Below are 15,495 nucleotides of genomic sequence, written 5' to 3' on the forward strand. Positions count from 1 at the left end.
CCTCGCCCCGCCCCTCTCTCAGTCCTCCGCGCCGCCATCTTGGGTGAGGGCGGAAGCGGAAGTGGCGCCGCAGGGGCCGGGAAGAAGTGAGGGCGGAAGCGGTTCTAAACCGAAGCCGGGCGGCGCGGGGGTGAGCGGCACTGGGAGTACTGGGAGCACTGGGAGGCTGCAGGGTGTCGGCGGGAGGGACTGGGAGCACTGGGAGGTGCTGAGAAATGCGGAGAATGCTGGGACTGGGAGGTTCTGGGTGTACTGGGAGGATACTGGGAGCGCTGGGAGCACTGGGGGTACTGGGAGGTACTGGGGAGTAACGGGACTGGGAGGCACTGCGGGATACTGGGAGCACTGGGGTTTACTGGAGGTAATGGGACTGGGGAGCGTTAGGGTTACTGGAAGCACTGGGGATACTGGTGGCACTGGGGGATAATGAGAGTAATGGGACTGGGAGGAGCTGGGGGATACTGGAAGCAACGGGAGGTACTGGGATGTACTGGGAGCTCTGAGAGGGAGTGGGGTAAGGGACTGGAAAGCACTGGGGATACTGGGAGTTACTGGGAGCGCTGGAGAATGCTGAGGGTAATGGTACTGGAGGATACTGGGAGTAACGGTACTGGGGGGGTGCTGGGAGGTTCTGGGGGATACTGGGAGTAACAGTGCTGGGGAGCATTGGGGGATACTGGGAGGTTCCGAGAGATACTGGGGGATACTGGGAGTACTGGGCTTACTGGGAAGTTCTGGGTGATACTGTGAGTAACAGGACTGGGGGTGCTGGGTGTTACTGGGGGATACTGGGAATAAAGGAGCCAGGGGCCCTGGGGGATACTGGGTGCTACTGGGAGCACTGGGGCACGCTGAGTGTGACGGGATATGGGGCCACTGGGAGTTACTGGGGGGGCACTGGGAGTCAGTGGGAGCTTCTGGGGGGTACTGGGAGTTACTGGGGGATACTGGGAGTAAATGGGTCTGGGGAGTACTGAGAATACTGGAAGTACTGGGCATACTGGGACGTTCTGGGGGATACTGGGAGTCATAGGACTGGGGGATACTGGGTGTTACTGGGAGCACCGGGGCATGCTGAATGTAACGGGATGTGGGGTCAGTGGGAGTTAGTGGGGAGTTACTGGGGGGGTACTGGGGGATACTGGGTGGGGGGCACGGGGGTTAAGTGGGAGTTAAGTGGGGGTTAAGAGGGGGCACTGGGAGATACTGGGAGTTACTGGGGGGGGCACTGGGAGATACTGGGAGCTCTGGGGGGGGGATTTGCCACCCCCCAGTGACATTGGGGCCCCCCCCGTGCTGCTTGGGGGGGGGGGGGGCCCTCCCCTCCTCCCTTCATACTGGGAGCCCCCTCCCCCCTTCACCTGTACTGGGGGGGCCCCTCCCCCCTCCCCTCATACTGGGGGCCCCTCCCCTCATACTGGGGGCCCCCCCCTCATACTGGGGGGGCCCCCACCCCCCCGTGCCCCCCCCCAGATGACGGTGCACAACCTCTACATCTTCGACCGCTCGGGCGCCTGCCTGCACTACAGCGAGTGGCACCGGCGGCGCCAGGCCGGCATCCCCAAGGAGGAGGTGGGGGGGGGGGGGGGGGCATTTTTTGGGATGGGGGGGGGCTGCAGGGGGTGGGGAGGGTCCTGGGGGGGGGAATTGGGGCGGTTGGGGAGGAATTGGGGGAGTGGGAGGGGATCTTGGGGGGGTTTGGGGGGAACTGGGGTGGGGGGAGTGAGGTTCTGGGGCTGGAATTGGGGGGCTGGGGGGGGGAATTGGGGGGCTGGGGGGGGGAATTGGGGGCTGGGGGGGGGAATTGGGGGTCTGGGGGGGTCTTGGGGGGCATGGGGGGGAATTGGGGTGCTGGAGGGGGTTCTGGGGCTGGGGTTGGGGGGCTGGGGGTTGAATTGGGGAGGTGGGAGGGGATCTGGGGGGCAATTGGGGGAATGTGAGGGGAATTGGGGGGGCTGGGGGGGGGTCTTGGGGGTCCTGGGGCTGAAACGAGGGAGTAAGGGGGGGAATTGAGGGGGCGTGGGGGGGTTAACGGGGTAGCTGGGGGTTGGAAATGGGGGCTGGGGGGGAATTGGGGGACTGGGGGGGTCCTGGGGTTGGAATTGGGGGGCTGGGGGGGTCCTGGGGTTGGAATTGGGGGGCTGGGGGGGGGGTAATTGAGGAGGTGGGAGGGGATCTGGGGGGCGTTTAGGGAGGATCTGGTGGGGGGAGTGGGGTTCTGGGGCTGGAATTGGGGGGGTGGGGGGGCTTGGGGGGTAACTGGGGGGGTGGGGGGGTCCTGGGGCTGGAATTGGGGGGCATGGGGGGGGAATTGGGGTGCTGGGGGAGGGTCCTGGGGCTGGAACTGGGGGGCTGGGGGGGGAATTGAGAGGGGGGGGGTTAATGGGATATGTGGGGGGTTGGAAATGGGGGTTGGGGGATTTGGGGGGGGTCCTGGGACTGGAATTAGGGGGCTGGAGGGGTTGGGGGGGGTTCAAGAGCTGGAAGTGGGGGTCCTGGGGGGGGTCTTGGGGCTGGCAATGGGGTTCGGGGGGGGGGGGGGGGGAAATGGGGGTCCTGGGGCTGGAATTTGGGGCTGGAGGGGCAGAATGGGGCTGGAAATGGGGGGCTTTGGGGGGGGTCCCGGGGCTGGGGGGGGGCTGGGGGGGTGGCATTGGGGTGCCAGCGCCCCCCCCCCCCTTTATCCCCCCCCCAGGAGTTCAAGCTGATGTTCGGGATGCTCTTCTCCCTGCGCTCCTTCGTGGGCAAGATGAGCCCCACCGACATGTATCCTGGGGGGGCCCCCCAAATTTTGGGGGGGGTCCCGGTCATCTGGGGGAGGGCCCGGGGGTCTGGGGGCTCAGGGGGGTTTGGGGGGGGGGTGCAAAACCCCGCTGGGGGACCCTAAATGGGTGTTGGGGGGGGGGTTAAGGGGTGGAGGGGGGAAAGAGGGTGTTGGGGGGGGGGGCATGGCGGACCCCAAAAAGGGGGAGGGGGACACCAAAAGAGGTGAAAGGACCCCAAGAAGGGGGAGGGGGATCCCGAAAGGATGAGAGGGACCTCAAAAGGGTGAGGGGGGTATTGGGGGACCTTTAGGGATATGGGGGGACACCAAAATGGGGTGGGGGACCCCATAAATATGGGGGATCCCCCCCCGAAAAAACCATAGGGAGACAGCTGGGGATGGGAAGGGGAATTTTTGGGGATGTAGGGGACCTTTGGGGGAGCCTTTGGGGTTTGGGGGTCCTTGGGGTTATTGGAGAGGGTTTAGGGACATGGGGGGGGGACCTTTAGGGGTATAGGGGGACCCCAAAATGGGGTTGGGGACCCCAAAAATATAGGGGATCCTCCCAAAAAGCATAGGGAGACAGCTGGGGATGGGAAGGGAAGGGGAAAGTTTGGGGACATGGGGAAACCTTTGGGGAAATGGGGGGGGGTCTTTTAGGATATGGGGGGACCCTAAAATTGGGTGAGGGACCCCAAAAATATGGGGGAGCCCCCCCTAAAAAGCATAGGGAGACAGCTGGGGGTGGGAAGGGTGCCCTTGGGGGCACGGGGGAACCTTTGGAGGAACCTTTGGGGTTCAGGGGGAACCTTTGGGGTTTGGGGGGGCTTTTAGGGGTGTGGGGGAATATTTAGGGATATGGGAGACCCCAAAATGGGGTGGGGGACCCCCAAAAATGTAGGGGGGCCCCCCCAAAAAGCATAGGGAGACAGCTGGGGGTGGGAAGGGTGCCCCTGGGGACGCGGGGGAATTTTGGGGCAACCTTTGGGGTTTGGGGGAGCCTTGGGGTTTTTGGGGAGGCTTTAGGGACATGGGGGGACCTTTAGGAGTAGGGGGGACCCCAAATTGGGGTAGGGCACCCCAAAAATATGGGGGAGCCCCCCCCAAAAAGCATAGGGAGACAGCTGGGGGTGGGAAGGGTGCCCTTGGGGGCACGGGGGAACCTTTGGAGGAACCTTTGGGGTTCAGGGGGAACCTTTGGGGGTTTGGGGGGGCCTTTAGGGCTTCGGGGGGTACCTGTATGGCTTCGGGGGGGCCTTTATGGCTTCGGGGGGTCCTTAGCACGCAGGCGGGACGGGTTCCTGTCGTTCCACACCAGCAAGTACCGGCTGCACTACTACGAGACCCCCACGGGGCTGCGGCTGGTGCTCAACACCGACCTGAGCGTGGCCAGCGCCCGCGAGGCGCTGCACCACATCTACAGCAACGTGAGTGGGGGGGGGCCCAAATACACCCCCCCCAAAAAAAAGATATCCTCCTGAAATACCCTCCGAAAAATACCCCTCCCAAATACAGCCCCCGAAATATGCCCGCAAAATACAGCCCGCTGAAATATCCTTTTAAAAATATCCCCCAAATGCAGCCCCTGAAATATCCCCCCCCAAAATATCCCCCTCCTAAAAATACCCCACAAAGTACCCCCCCAAATACAGCCCCTAAAATACGCCCCCCAAATACAGCCCCCTTAATTACCCTTTTAAAAATACCCCCAAAATGCAGCCCCCCAAAATACCTTTCTAAAAATAACCCCCCCAAAATACAGCCCCTGAAATATCCCCCCCAAAATATCCCCCTCCTAAAAATACCCCCCAAAATACCCCTCCCAAATACAGTCCCCAAAATATGCCCCCAAAATGCAGCCCCCTTAATTACCCTTTTAAAAATATCCCCAAAATGCAGCCCCCCAAAATGCAGCCCCTGAAATATCCCCCCCCAAAATACCCCTCCTAAAAATACCCCCCAAATATCCCCCCCCAAATATAGCCCCTAAAAATACCCCTCCCAAATACAGCCCCCCAAATATACCCCCAAAATACAGCCCCCTTAATTACCCTTTAAAAAATACCCCCCCCAAAATACCCTCCAAAAGGTACACCCCCAAAATATCCCCCTAAAAACGCCCCCCAAATACAGCCCCCCAAAATACATCCCTAAAAAGACCCTCCAGAAAACAGCCCCCCAAAATGCATCCCCCCCCAAAATACCCTCCTAAAAATACACCCCCCAAAATAGAGCCCCCAAATGCATCCCCCTAAAATACCCTAAAAAAAATACTCCCCAAATACAGCCACCAAAACACCCCCCCCAAAATACCCTGCACCCCAAAAGTACCCCCCAAGTATCCCCCCCAAAATATCTAAGAATACCCCCCAAAAACCTATCCCTGCAAACACCCCCCGATCCTCCCCCAAAATAACCCCCCCCCCCAAAAAAAACCCACAAATGCCCCCAAATCACCCCAAAAAACCCTCTCCAAAAATACCCCAAATTTCCCCCCTGCACATGCCCCCTCAAATACCCTCCCCCAATATCCCCCTGAAATGCCCCCAATGCCCCCCCCCCAAGTACCCCAAAATGCTCTCCCCCCCCCCCCCCCAAAATATCCCTCCAAAATTAGCCCCCAAATGTCCCCCCCCAAACAACCCCCCCGAAATTCCCCCCCCCCAAATACCTGGGGCAATGGGGGGGGGGGGGGTCCAAGAGGATTTGGGTTTTCTTGGGAGTTTGGGGGTCCCTGGGGGGGGGGGTTGGGAGGTGCTGGGGGGGGGTTCTGGGTCCTGGGGGGGGGGTTGGGGTCGGGGGGGGGGGGGAGTTTGGGGGGTTGAGGACTTCGGGGGTGGGGGGGGGGGAGTCCCAGGGGGTGTTTTGGGGTCCCAGGAAGATTTTGGGGGGGTCTCATGGGGGATTTTGGGTCCTGGGGGGGTTCCGGGGGGGGTCAGGGGGGTTCGGGGGGGGGGGGTTCCAGGAGGGTTTGGGGGTCCCTGGGGGTGGCATTGGGCATCCTTTTGGGGCCGCGGGGTGGCGGGGGCAGCTCAGGGGCTCCCCGCTCTTTGAGGGGGGGGTCCCTACCTGCCCCCCCCCCCCCATTTAAAAATGCCCCCCCCCCCGCAGCTGTTCGTGGAGCTGGTGGTGAAGAACCCCCTGTGCCCCCCCCGGCAGCCGGTGCAGAGCGAGCTCTTCCGCAGCCGCCTCGACGCCTTCGTCCGCAGCCTCCCCTTCTTCGCCCCCCGCGCCGCCTGAGGACCCCCCCCGGGACCCCCCCCATAATTTAAGGGACACTGGGACACCCCCCCCCACCCACAAAGGGACGGGGAGGTGCCGTCACCCCCCCCCCCGGTGGGGGTTTGGGGGGAATAAAGGAGGGTTTGGGGCTCTTGGCTGAGTCGGGTGTGATTGGGGGCGTGGGGGGGGGGCATTTGGGGATGGGGGTGGGGGGGGGGACACTTGGGGGCAGGGAGGGGGGCACATGGGGTCATTGGGGGGACGTGGGGACAGGGAGAGGGACAGTGGGGACACATGGGGAAAGGGGGGGGGTGTCAGAGGGGGGGGGCTCATGGGGACAGGGAGAGGGACAGGGAGGGGGGGTGGTAGCGAGGGGACACATGAGGACATTTGGGGGGGGGGGCATGGGGACATTGGGGGGGCCATGGGGACATTGGGGGGGGCATGGGGACATTGGGGGGTCATGGGGACATTGGGGGGGCCATGGGGACGTTTGGGGGGGGCATGGGGCCATGGGGGGGCCATGGGGACATTGGGGGGGGCATGGGGACGTTTGGGGGGGGCATGGGGACATTGGGGGGGGGCCATGGGGACATTGGGGGGGCCGTGGGGACACAGGGCCATGGAGGGAACCCGGGGGATCCCCGCCCCCCCCCCTCCAGCTCCCTGGGGAAATGGGGGCACCCCCCGTGACGTCAGCCCCACCCGCCCCTCCCACCTCCCCAGGGGGCGTGGCCAGCCGCAGGGGGCGTGGCCTGTATGCAAATCCCCCCCCGCAGGGATCCCCGCGCGCCGCTGCTGCCTCTCCGCGCGCCCCCCCCCCCTTCCCCTCGCCCTCCGACCCCCCCCCCCCTTTTAATTCGGGGACCCCCCCCACTCCCCCCAAATCGTGCCCCCCCCCCAATGCAGGTCTCCATCGCCTGCACCGAGCAGAGCCTGCGGAGCCGCAGCGCCGAGGGAGGAGGAGCTGGGGGGGCCGGGGGGGGGCGCCCCGAATTGGGGGGGGCGGAGGGGGGGGCCCCGGCCCCGGCCCCGGCCCGGGAGGAGGGGGGGGGGGGCCGGGAGGGAGAGGGGGGGGGAAGGGGGGAGGGGCGAAGGGGCCCGCCGGGGGGGGGGGCGGCGGCGGCAGCAGAGCTGCGAAGGGGGGGCCCGGGACCCCCCCCCAGCGGGGCTGGAATGAAATATCGGTACGGGGGGGGGCGTGGGGGGGGGTAATTGGGGGGGGGGGCACGGGAGGGGGACAATGGGGGGGGTCAGGGCTCTGGGGGGGCAATGGGGGGGTAACAGGGGTCCAGGTCCCGGGGGGTTGGGGGGGGTTTAAAGTCATTGGGGGGGGAGCAATGGAGGTGTAAGGGGGGGGGTCAGGGTCCTGGGGGGGTAATGGGGGGGCTTAGGGCCCGGGGGGGGCGCATGGGGGGGGTAATAGGGGAGTTAATGAAGGGGTTCAGGCTCCTGGGGGGGGGGGGGCACTGGGTCCGGGGGGGCATGGGGGTCCAGGTCCCCTAGGGAGGGGGGGCTCAGTTCCCTGGGGGGGGTGCATGGGGACACCCAGGTCTGCCCCCTCCCCCCCACCAAGCTTGGGGTGATGGGGGGGGCCCAGGTGACCTCCCCCCCCCCCCGTGTCCCCCCCCCACGCCCTGCAGGAACCTGGGGAAGTCGGGGCTGCGGGTGTCCTGCCTCGGCCTGGGTGAGGGGGGGCACCGGGGGGGGGAAGGGGCAGGGGGGGGCAAGGAAAAATGGAGGGGGACAGGGACAAGGAGGGGGACAAGGACAAGGAGGGGGACAAGGACAAGGGGGGGGCAAGGGACAAGGGGGGGGCAAGGAAAAATGGGAGGGGGCAGGGACAAGGGGAGGGGGACAACGACAAGGGGGGGGGCAAGGAAAAATGATGGGGGACAAGGACAAGGGGGAGGTCAAGGGACAAGGGGGGGCAGGGGAAAAAAGGGGGGGCAAGGGAAAATGGGGGGGACAAGGGGCAGTGGGGGGGGGTCTGGAACGCGGGGCTGAGGTCAATGGGGGCAATTGCAGGGGGTGGGAGCAATGGGGGGGGGGGCAGGTTTTTTTTGGGGGGGGGACCGATTTTTGGGGGGGGTTATTCCCAGCTCTGACCCCCCCTTCTGCCCCCTAAGGTACCCGGGGCACATTTGGGGCCCAGATCTGCGATGAGGTGAGCCCCCCCCCTCCCTAAATTGCATCCCCTCCCCAAATTATCCCCCCCCCCCCCATAACTTACCCCCCCCAGGCAGCAGAGCAGGTGCTGAGCGCCGCCTTCGAGGCCGGAGTGAATTTGTTCGACACTGCAGGGGCTTCGGGCAGGTACGGCCGGGACCCCCCCCATATTGGGGACTCCCCCATATCCCCCCCCCCCCCCCCCATATTGGAGACTCCCCAGGATCCCATTTTTGGGGGGGGGACAGGACCCAGCCCCCCAGTTTTCTCCTTCCCCCCAGGGCAGAGCAGATGCTGGGCAATGTCCTCAAGAGCAAAGGGTGGAGGTGAGGGGGGGGCACAGTTTATTTTTTGGGGGTGGGGCTGCAGTTGGCGATTTGGGGTCGGCTCTGGGAGGCTGCTGGGGGGGAGGCTGGGGGGGAGGGGGGGTCCCCAGGGTGCTGTGGGGCAAGGTTTGGGGTCCAGGGGGGTTGCTATGGGGCTGGGGGGGTCTGTGGGTGCTGACCCCCCCCCCTTCAATTATCTCCCCCCCCCCCCAGGCGCTCCAGCTACGTCATCACCACCAGGATCTGCTGGGGGGGGCAGTGAGTACCCACAATGCACTGCGGGGGGGGGGATATGGGGCATAAGGGGGGCGCTGTGGGGGTAGTTATGGGGCAGGGGAGGGGGGGGGCTATGGGGCACACAGGGGGGCATATAGGGCAGGTGGGGGCATCTATGGGGCATGGGGGGGACTATGGGGCAGGAGGTTGGTTATGGGGCAGGAAGGGGACTATGGGGCAGGAGGGGGGTGTCTGTGGCAGGAGGGGGGCGTCTGGGGCAGGAGAGGGGCTATAGGGCACAAATGGATGTTTATGGGGCTGGTGCGAGGGGCTATGGGGCACAAAGGGGTGTCTATGGGGCAGGGGGGGGTTATGGGGCACAAAGGGGTGTCTATGGGGCAGGAGGGGGGCTATGGGGCAGCAGGGGTCGGTGTGGGGCAGCCGTGGGGTGACGCCGTCTCCCCCCCATATCTCCCAGGGCCGACCGGGGGCTCTCACGGAAACACGTCCTGGAGGGTGAGCCGTGGGGCAGGGCGGTGCCGTGGGGCAGGGCGGTGCCGTGGGGCAGCCTGTCTGTCCGTCCGTCTGTCTGTCTGTCTGTCCGTCCATCCGTCCACCTGTCCGTCCGTCCGCCCCCAGGCCTCCGGGGCTCCCTCCAGCGGCTGCAGCTCGACTACGTCGACGTCGTCTTCGCCGGGCCCCGCCCGGGCCCCGCCCAGACTGAAGGTAGGCCCCGCCCACAGCCGCAGACCGCACCCACTCAGGCCCCTCCCTCCTCCTTAAGCCCCGCCCCTCGCCCACCCCCCAGGCCCCACCCTCGCCCCTCCCCTGTCCCTATGGGCTCCCAAAGCTCAGGCCCCGCCCCCTCAACCCCACCCCTTTAGGCCCCACCCCTTTAGGCCCCGCCCCATAGGACCCCACCCCTTTAGGCCCCGCCCCATAGGACCCCACCCCTTTAGGCCCCGCCCCCTTTAGGCCCCGCCCCTTACCTCTCTCTCTTCGCCCCACAGGGCCCGACCCGACCCTGCGCCTCCTGCGGCTGGAAGGTACCGGGGGGAGGAGGGGGGCAGCCGGGACCCCCGTAGCCCCCCTGGGCCCCGTGACCCCCCCCCCCCCAGCCCCCTCCCGACCCCGTAGCACCCCCAGCCCCCCCCCGACACCCTCAGTAGGCTCCAGAGTGAACGCCCCGGGGCCGTGTCCCCCCCAGAGGCCGTGCGGGCGCTGAGCGACGCCGTGGAGCAGGGGCTGGCCCTCTACTGGGGCACCGCGGGCTGGGGGCCCGCCGACGTCATGGTGGGTCTCGGGGGGGGTGGGGGGACATGGGGGGGACATGGGGACACGGGGGGGACACAGGGACATGGGGGGGACATGGGGGGGACACGGGGATGGGGGGTGATGTGAGGACATGGGGACATATGGGATGGGGGGGGACATGGGGGGGACAGGGAGATGGGGGCATGGGAGTGGGGGACATGGGGGGTACACAGGGAGGGGGGGTGACGTGGGGACATGGGGGACGTTGGGACATATGGGACGGTGGGGACATGGAGGGGACATGGGGACATTATGGGGACAGATGGGCTGGGGGGGGCATGGGGGGGACACATGGGACTGGAGGGCAGGGGGGAAACTGGGGGGGACAAGGGAGGACATGGGGATGGGGGGGGGCATGGGGCTATAGGGGATGGGGGGCCATATTGGGGGCCCTGGGGCCATATGGGGGCGGGGGGGACCATGGGGGGGGGTCACAGGATCCTGAGGGGGGGGGGTCAGGCGGTGACACCCACCCCCCCCCCCCCCAGGAGGCGTACGCGGTGGCCCGGCAGTGCAACCTGGTGGCCCCGGTGTGCCAGTGGGCGGAGCTACCGCCGGAGCCCCGCCTCTTCCGGCAGATCGGTGGGGGGGGGGGGGGCACACGTGGGGGGGGCACACGTGAGGGGTCTGTGGGGTGGGGGGGGGTTCTATGGGGTGGGGGCACCCATAGGGGATCTCTGGGATGGGGGCTATGGAGTGGCGGCTCTATGGGGTCAGGGGCACATGGGGGGTTGGGCAGGGGGTTTCTGTGGGGTGGGGGCTCATAAGGGGGGCTGTGGGGTGGGGGGGGCTATGGGGCAGTTCTAGGGGGTGGGGGTATATGGGGGGGTCTATTGGGTGGGGGTTCTATGGGGTCAGGGGCACACGGGGGGGTTGGGGAGGGGGTTTCTGCAAGGAACTCTATGGGGTGGGGGCGCGGGGGGGGGCCAAGGGTGGGGGTCTGGGGGTTTGGGGCTGTGGGTTTGGGGTCCGGGCTCACCCCCTGCGCCCCCAGGCCTGGGAGCCGTCACCTGGTCCCCGGTGGCCCCCAGCCCAGATGAGGAGCTGCTGCCCCACGGCGCTCCCCCAGGCAAGGTAAGGCCCCCCCGGTGTCCCCTATGTCCCCCCCGTGTCCCCAGTGTCCCCCCCCGTGTCCCCAATGTCACCCCCGATGTCCCCAGGGCCGCCAGGTGGAGGAGCTGCAGCCGCTGGCCCAGCGCCTGGGGTGCTCCGTGCCGCAGCTGGCCATAGGTGGGGGGCACGGGGGGGACATGGGGACACTGGGGACATGGGAACGTGGGGGGGGGCATGGGGGATACGGGGGGGACATGGGAGGGACACGGAGACGTGGGGACACAAGGGGACATGGGGATACAGGAACAAGAGGGGTCATGGGGATGGCGGGGGGATGTGGGGACATGGGGGGGCATGGGGACACAGGGAGGTCACGATGTCACATGGGGACGCTGTGGGGGGGACAAGGAGGGCTCATGACGTCACACGGGGACACTGGGGGGGGGGGGGGGGGCACATGGCGACACGGGGGGGTCTCACCGTGTCCCCCCCAGCCTGGTGCCTGCGTGCCGAGGGGGTCAGCGCGGTGCTGCTGGGGGCCGCCAGCCCCGAGCTCCTCCGCGAGCAGCTGCGGGCCCTGCAGGTGAGGCTGGGGGGGGGGGCGGCCCCCTCCCCATTATCCCTCCCCATTATCCCTCCCCATTACCCCTCTCCTAATTACCCTCCCCCTAATTAACCCCTCCTAATTACCCCCCCCCCCCCCCCCAGGTGCTGCCCCTGCTCTCCCCCTCCCTCCTGCAGGAGCTGCAGGGCCTCCTAGGGGCCGTGTAGGCCACGCCCCCTCTCACCTGATTGGTCTGATCCTGCATGAGCCCCGCCCCTCCTCTGGGGCTGGGCCACGCCCCCTGCCGCGGGGCTCTCCCCCCTCCGTTGGAGGGGGGCGTGGCTCAGCGCCACAACCAATCCCAGCCCCGGACTGACGCCCGGGGGCGGAGCCAGCAGGCGGAGCCCCGCCCACTTATGGGAGCCGCGGTGACCGAGAGCAATAATCCAGCCCCGCCCCTGCACGCCACGTGGGGGGCGGGCGTCGAAGCACAAGCCCCGCCCCTTCTCCCCTCTCCCCACCAATCGCAGCGCTTCCAGTCAGGGGAGGGGCCGCGATTGGCTCCTCCCCCTTGCCCCCCCGAGAAGGGGGGTGGCAATAAAGTGGCTTTTCCCAAGGGGGTGCGGCCGTGGTGGTGACGGACCCTGTGAGAGTCCTGAGGTGTGGGGGGGGGGGGGACGAGGTCTGGGGACCCTTGGGGGGAGGGGGGCTCTTGGGGATGGTTGGGGGGGGCTGAAGGGGCCCCAGGGGTGTTGGGGGGAGGACTTGAGGGGGAGGGGGCAGGGCTGGGGGGTCCTGGAGGCTTTTGGGGGGCAGTCTAGGGGCCCTTGGGGGGTTTGGAGGCGCTTTGGGAGGGGTGCTGAAGATGTCTGGGGGTCTCTCAGGGGTTTCAGGGGGGGCTGGGTGATTTGGGGGAATCTGGGAGGGCCCTGGGGGTTCAGGGGAGTCCTGGGGGGGGGGTTGGAGGGGTCCTGGAGGCATTTGGGGGGCCCGAAGGGGCTCTTGGGGGGGTTGGAGGAGCCATGAGGGGATTCGAGAGGGTCCTGGGGATGCTTTGGGGACACGGAGAGGTTGGGGGGGGCTGGGTGTTTTGTGCGGGGGCCTGAAGGGGGCCTAGGAGGAGTTGGGGAGGTCCTGGGGGTGTTTAGGGGCGCTCTGGAAGATGGTTGGGTGGCCAGGGGGTGTTTGGGGGGAGCCCTGAGGGGTTTTGGGTGGGGGCCTGAATTGTTGGGGGGGCCCCTGGGGGTTTTTGGGGGTACCTTTTTGGGGGTCCCCAGGCTCCGGAGGCGCCTCAGGCTTCCCGCCCTCGCTGAGGCGGCAGCTCTCAGCCAATCAAGGTGCGGCTGCTGCCCGCCCCGCTTCCTGAGTGGCTGCCACTTCCCGCCTCCAGCCATCACCAGCCAATCAGGGGCGAGGGTTTTCCCGCCCATCGCCCCCTCCGCCGCTTTCCCTCCTCTCCCAAATGGCGGCGCTCACGGGCCGCGGCTGAGGCGCTGAAGAGCCGCCGCCGCCTCGTCCAGGCGTCGCAGCCCTGCTGCAGCCTCCCCGGCCGGCCCAGTAACCCGTTTTCACCCGTTTTTGGCCTTTTTCTGCCGGTGTTCTTCTTTGCTTTGGTTGTGGGGCCCAGGGGGCAGCGCTGTGAGCAGAGGCGTCCCCTCACGGAGGCTTTCCCCAGACGCGCGGCCGCCATTTTGAGGCCGGAGAGGTGCCGCTGGTTTGCATTTGTATTCCCTTTACAGTTGCCCTCCCCCAGAAATAACGGCGGGGGTGGTCTCTGGCTGAGGGGGGGCCGCTAAAATGCGTGCAGAAGCCAGCGTTTGGGGAATTGGAAAGCTCTGACAACCCGAATGTGCTGGGTTTGGTCGTGAGCCGCAGGCTGTGGTGCGTGGCTAAGCCCCATTTGTCGTTTTGGTGAGTGAAAAGCCGAGAAAGGCAGAGAGGGAGCGGGTGAGAAAGGAGGTCACGTTCTGCTTGGGGTGGTTTTCTTTGCTTTTGCTTGTCCTGGGTAATTTGTGGCTGCGTTTGCCGGCTGCCACAGCTGCTCCTCCCCATGCCCGTGCAGGGCAGCCCCAGCCTTGGGGAGCCAAAAGTTGTGATTGTGGGGGAGGAAAACAGAAACCAAAACCTGTCTCTGCCATCTCCAGCCCTCCGTGTCCATACCCAGCACCAACTCTTCTGGAGCTTTTCTGAGTCAGCAATGAGTGTGTGAGAAACACTCCGTAGCCAATAACTTAGGCTCAGGCGAGGATCTCAGTGAAGTAGCAGTTTATTCGCGATTGCAATGGCGGGCGCCCCACAAGCAGGAGAGAGCGCATCTACTAGTTCCAAAACACAGTTTATATACCTTTTGATGGCAGGACCCTCCCCTGTTTCCCCACTGAGGGGGTAATCCAGATTCACAATCTATCTAATGCTTCACAAACAATGCATGGCCTTCAGTCGCTGGCCTGTTAAATTTCAAATTTCTTTTGACATTTTTACTGCTTGAAGTGGTCATGCTTCTTCACTTATCTGACTTGACACCGTGATTTTCACCTAATTGTCCTAAGGAGTCTGATTGTCTGCATTTTACAAGGTCGCCTGCTAAACTTTCTTATCACTGTAAGCATATCTCAGTACCACATTCCCTCCTTCTAAACAATGTAACTCTGCAAAAACACTTCAGTTCCCACAAGTGGAAAAGCCCTTTCTTGACCCATTTTGCCTCCACTGAACAGGGCTTTGCTTGGCAGTAGGAATACGTAGAGAACTGTTCAGGATGTGCAACCATTTTCCCTACAAGGGATAGGGGGGTGGGGGAGGTTTCCACATGCTGCTGGTGGCGTCGGTGTCTTTGCGGCTGGGTTGACGCAGTGACGCTGGGGTTAAAAAGTGATGTTGAAGAACTGCAGCAGGTGAGAGGTTTGTGCTGTGTTGTGTGATTTTGAGGGAAAAACTTTCCGAAAGCCCAGCACGTGGCTGGGTGTGCCCTCAGTGCTGCTGATGGGCTCCCTGGGGGCAGTGGGGAGCTTCTCTGGGTCCTGGGGGTCCCTGGGGACAGCAGGACCCCTGGGTGGTGGTGGCAGGACGTGGTGTCTGCCCCCAGTTCTGGGCCCGTTCCTGCCCCAGACCACCGGTGAGTGTCCTGAGGTCCCTGTCCCCGGTGTCCCAGCCCACCTGGGTCCCTCGAGGGCTGCACTGCCCTCGTGTGTCAGCAGTTTGGGGTCACCCAACTGGGAGGTGCTGGGGGAAGCTGTGGTCGCTGGAGCCGTTGGGGTGGGTGACACAGCTGTGCTGTGGCCAGGCAGGGTGACAGCGTCGCCAGCGTCACCAGGCGCTGGTCCCACCTCAGCTGTGCTCCCGGACACCTCCCAGCCTGCAGGTCCCTGGGTTCGGGTTTAGGGTTAGGGTAGAGGTTAGTGCTAGGGGTAGTGGTTTGGGAAAGGGGTTGAGGGGCAAAGTTCTGGGTTGGGGATTATGGTTTGTGATTATTTCTTCGGGATTTAGAGTTGGAGTGCAAGAATACGGGTTAAGTTTGGGGTTTATGCATGGGGTTAAGTGTTAGGGTGAAAGGCTTGAGTTCTGTTTTGGCATTGAGGGATGGCAGGTATCCTTAGGGGAGGGGTTAGAAGGTGTAGGATTGGGTTTTTGGTTGAGATTATGGGTAGGGCTTCCTGTTGGAGGTTAAGGTTTATGGTTTGGGTTTTGGCATGTTTTTTGGATTTGGGGTTATTTTGAGTTTGGCCTTTGGGTTAGCAGTTAGGGTTGAGGGACAGTAGGGACTGGGACAGTTAAGAACGAAACGTGACGGGTGAGCTCGTAGAAGGAACCATTCTGGCACTGGAGCCACGGCCCCAGCGCTGGCGAACTTGATACGGAGCCATTTTGCGCCCTCTGCCCCCCAGGGG

At 65.0% G+C, this 15,495-nt stretch overlaps 2 protein-coding genes across 2 annotated transcripts; both read left to right on the forward strand.

Annotated features, from left to right (window-relative positions):
- Window positions 1-65: 65 nt before the first annotated feature.
- TRAPPC1 (trafficking protein particle complex subunit 1) lies at window positions 66-6,137 on the forward strand. The gene is made up of 5 exons (XM_082785335.1): window positions 66-130; window positions 1,474-1,572; window positions 2,696-2,766; window positions 4,053-4,191; window positions 5,876-6,137. The coding sequence occupies exons 2-5, from the start codon at window positions 1,474-1,476 to the stop codon at window positions 6,002-6,004; spliced, it is 438 nt and encodes a 145-aa protein (XP_082641461.1). The 5' UTR covers window positions 66-130; the 3' UTR covers window positions 6,005-6,137.
- Window positions 6,138-7,326: 1,189 nt separating this feature from the next.
- On the forward strand, window positions 7,327-12,215 carry LOC309890946 (voltage-gated potassium channel subunit beta-2-like; the record flags this gene model as incomplete). Its single annotated transcript, XM_082785336.1, has 14 exons — window positions 7,327-7,334; window positions 7,630-7,673; window positions 8,116-8,153; window positions 8,229-8,302; window positions 8,437-8,481; window positions 8,695-8,739; window positions 9,176-9,213; window positions 9,337-9,423; window positions 9,708-9,743; window positions 9,905-9,990; window positions 10,500-10,593; window positions 11,006-11,085; window positions 11,172-11,241; window positions 11,773-12,215. The coding sequence occupies 14 exons, from the start codon at window positions 7,327-7,329 to the stop codon at window positions 11,982-11,984; spliced, it is 957 nt and encodes a 318-aa protein (XP_082641462.1). The 3' UTR covers window positions 11,985-12,215.
- Window positions 12,216-15,495: the final 3,280 nt, after the last annotated feature.

The sequence above is a fragment of the Aythya marila genome (genome assembly GCF_965140915.1).
Source record: "Aythya marila genome assembly, contig: HAP1_HAP1_SCAFFOLD_58, whole genome shotgun sequence".
Taxonomy (NCBI): domain Eukaryota; kingdom Metazoa; phylum Chordata; class Aves; order Anseriformes; family Anatidae; genus Aythya; species Aythya marila.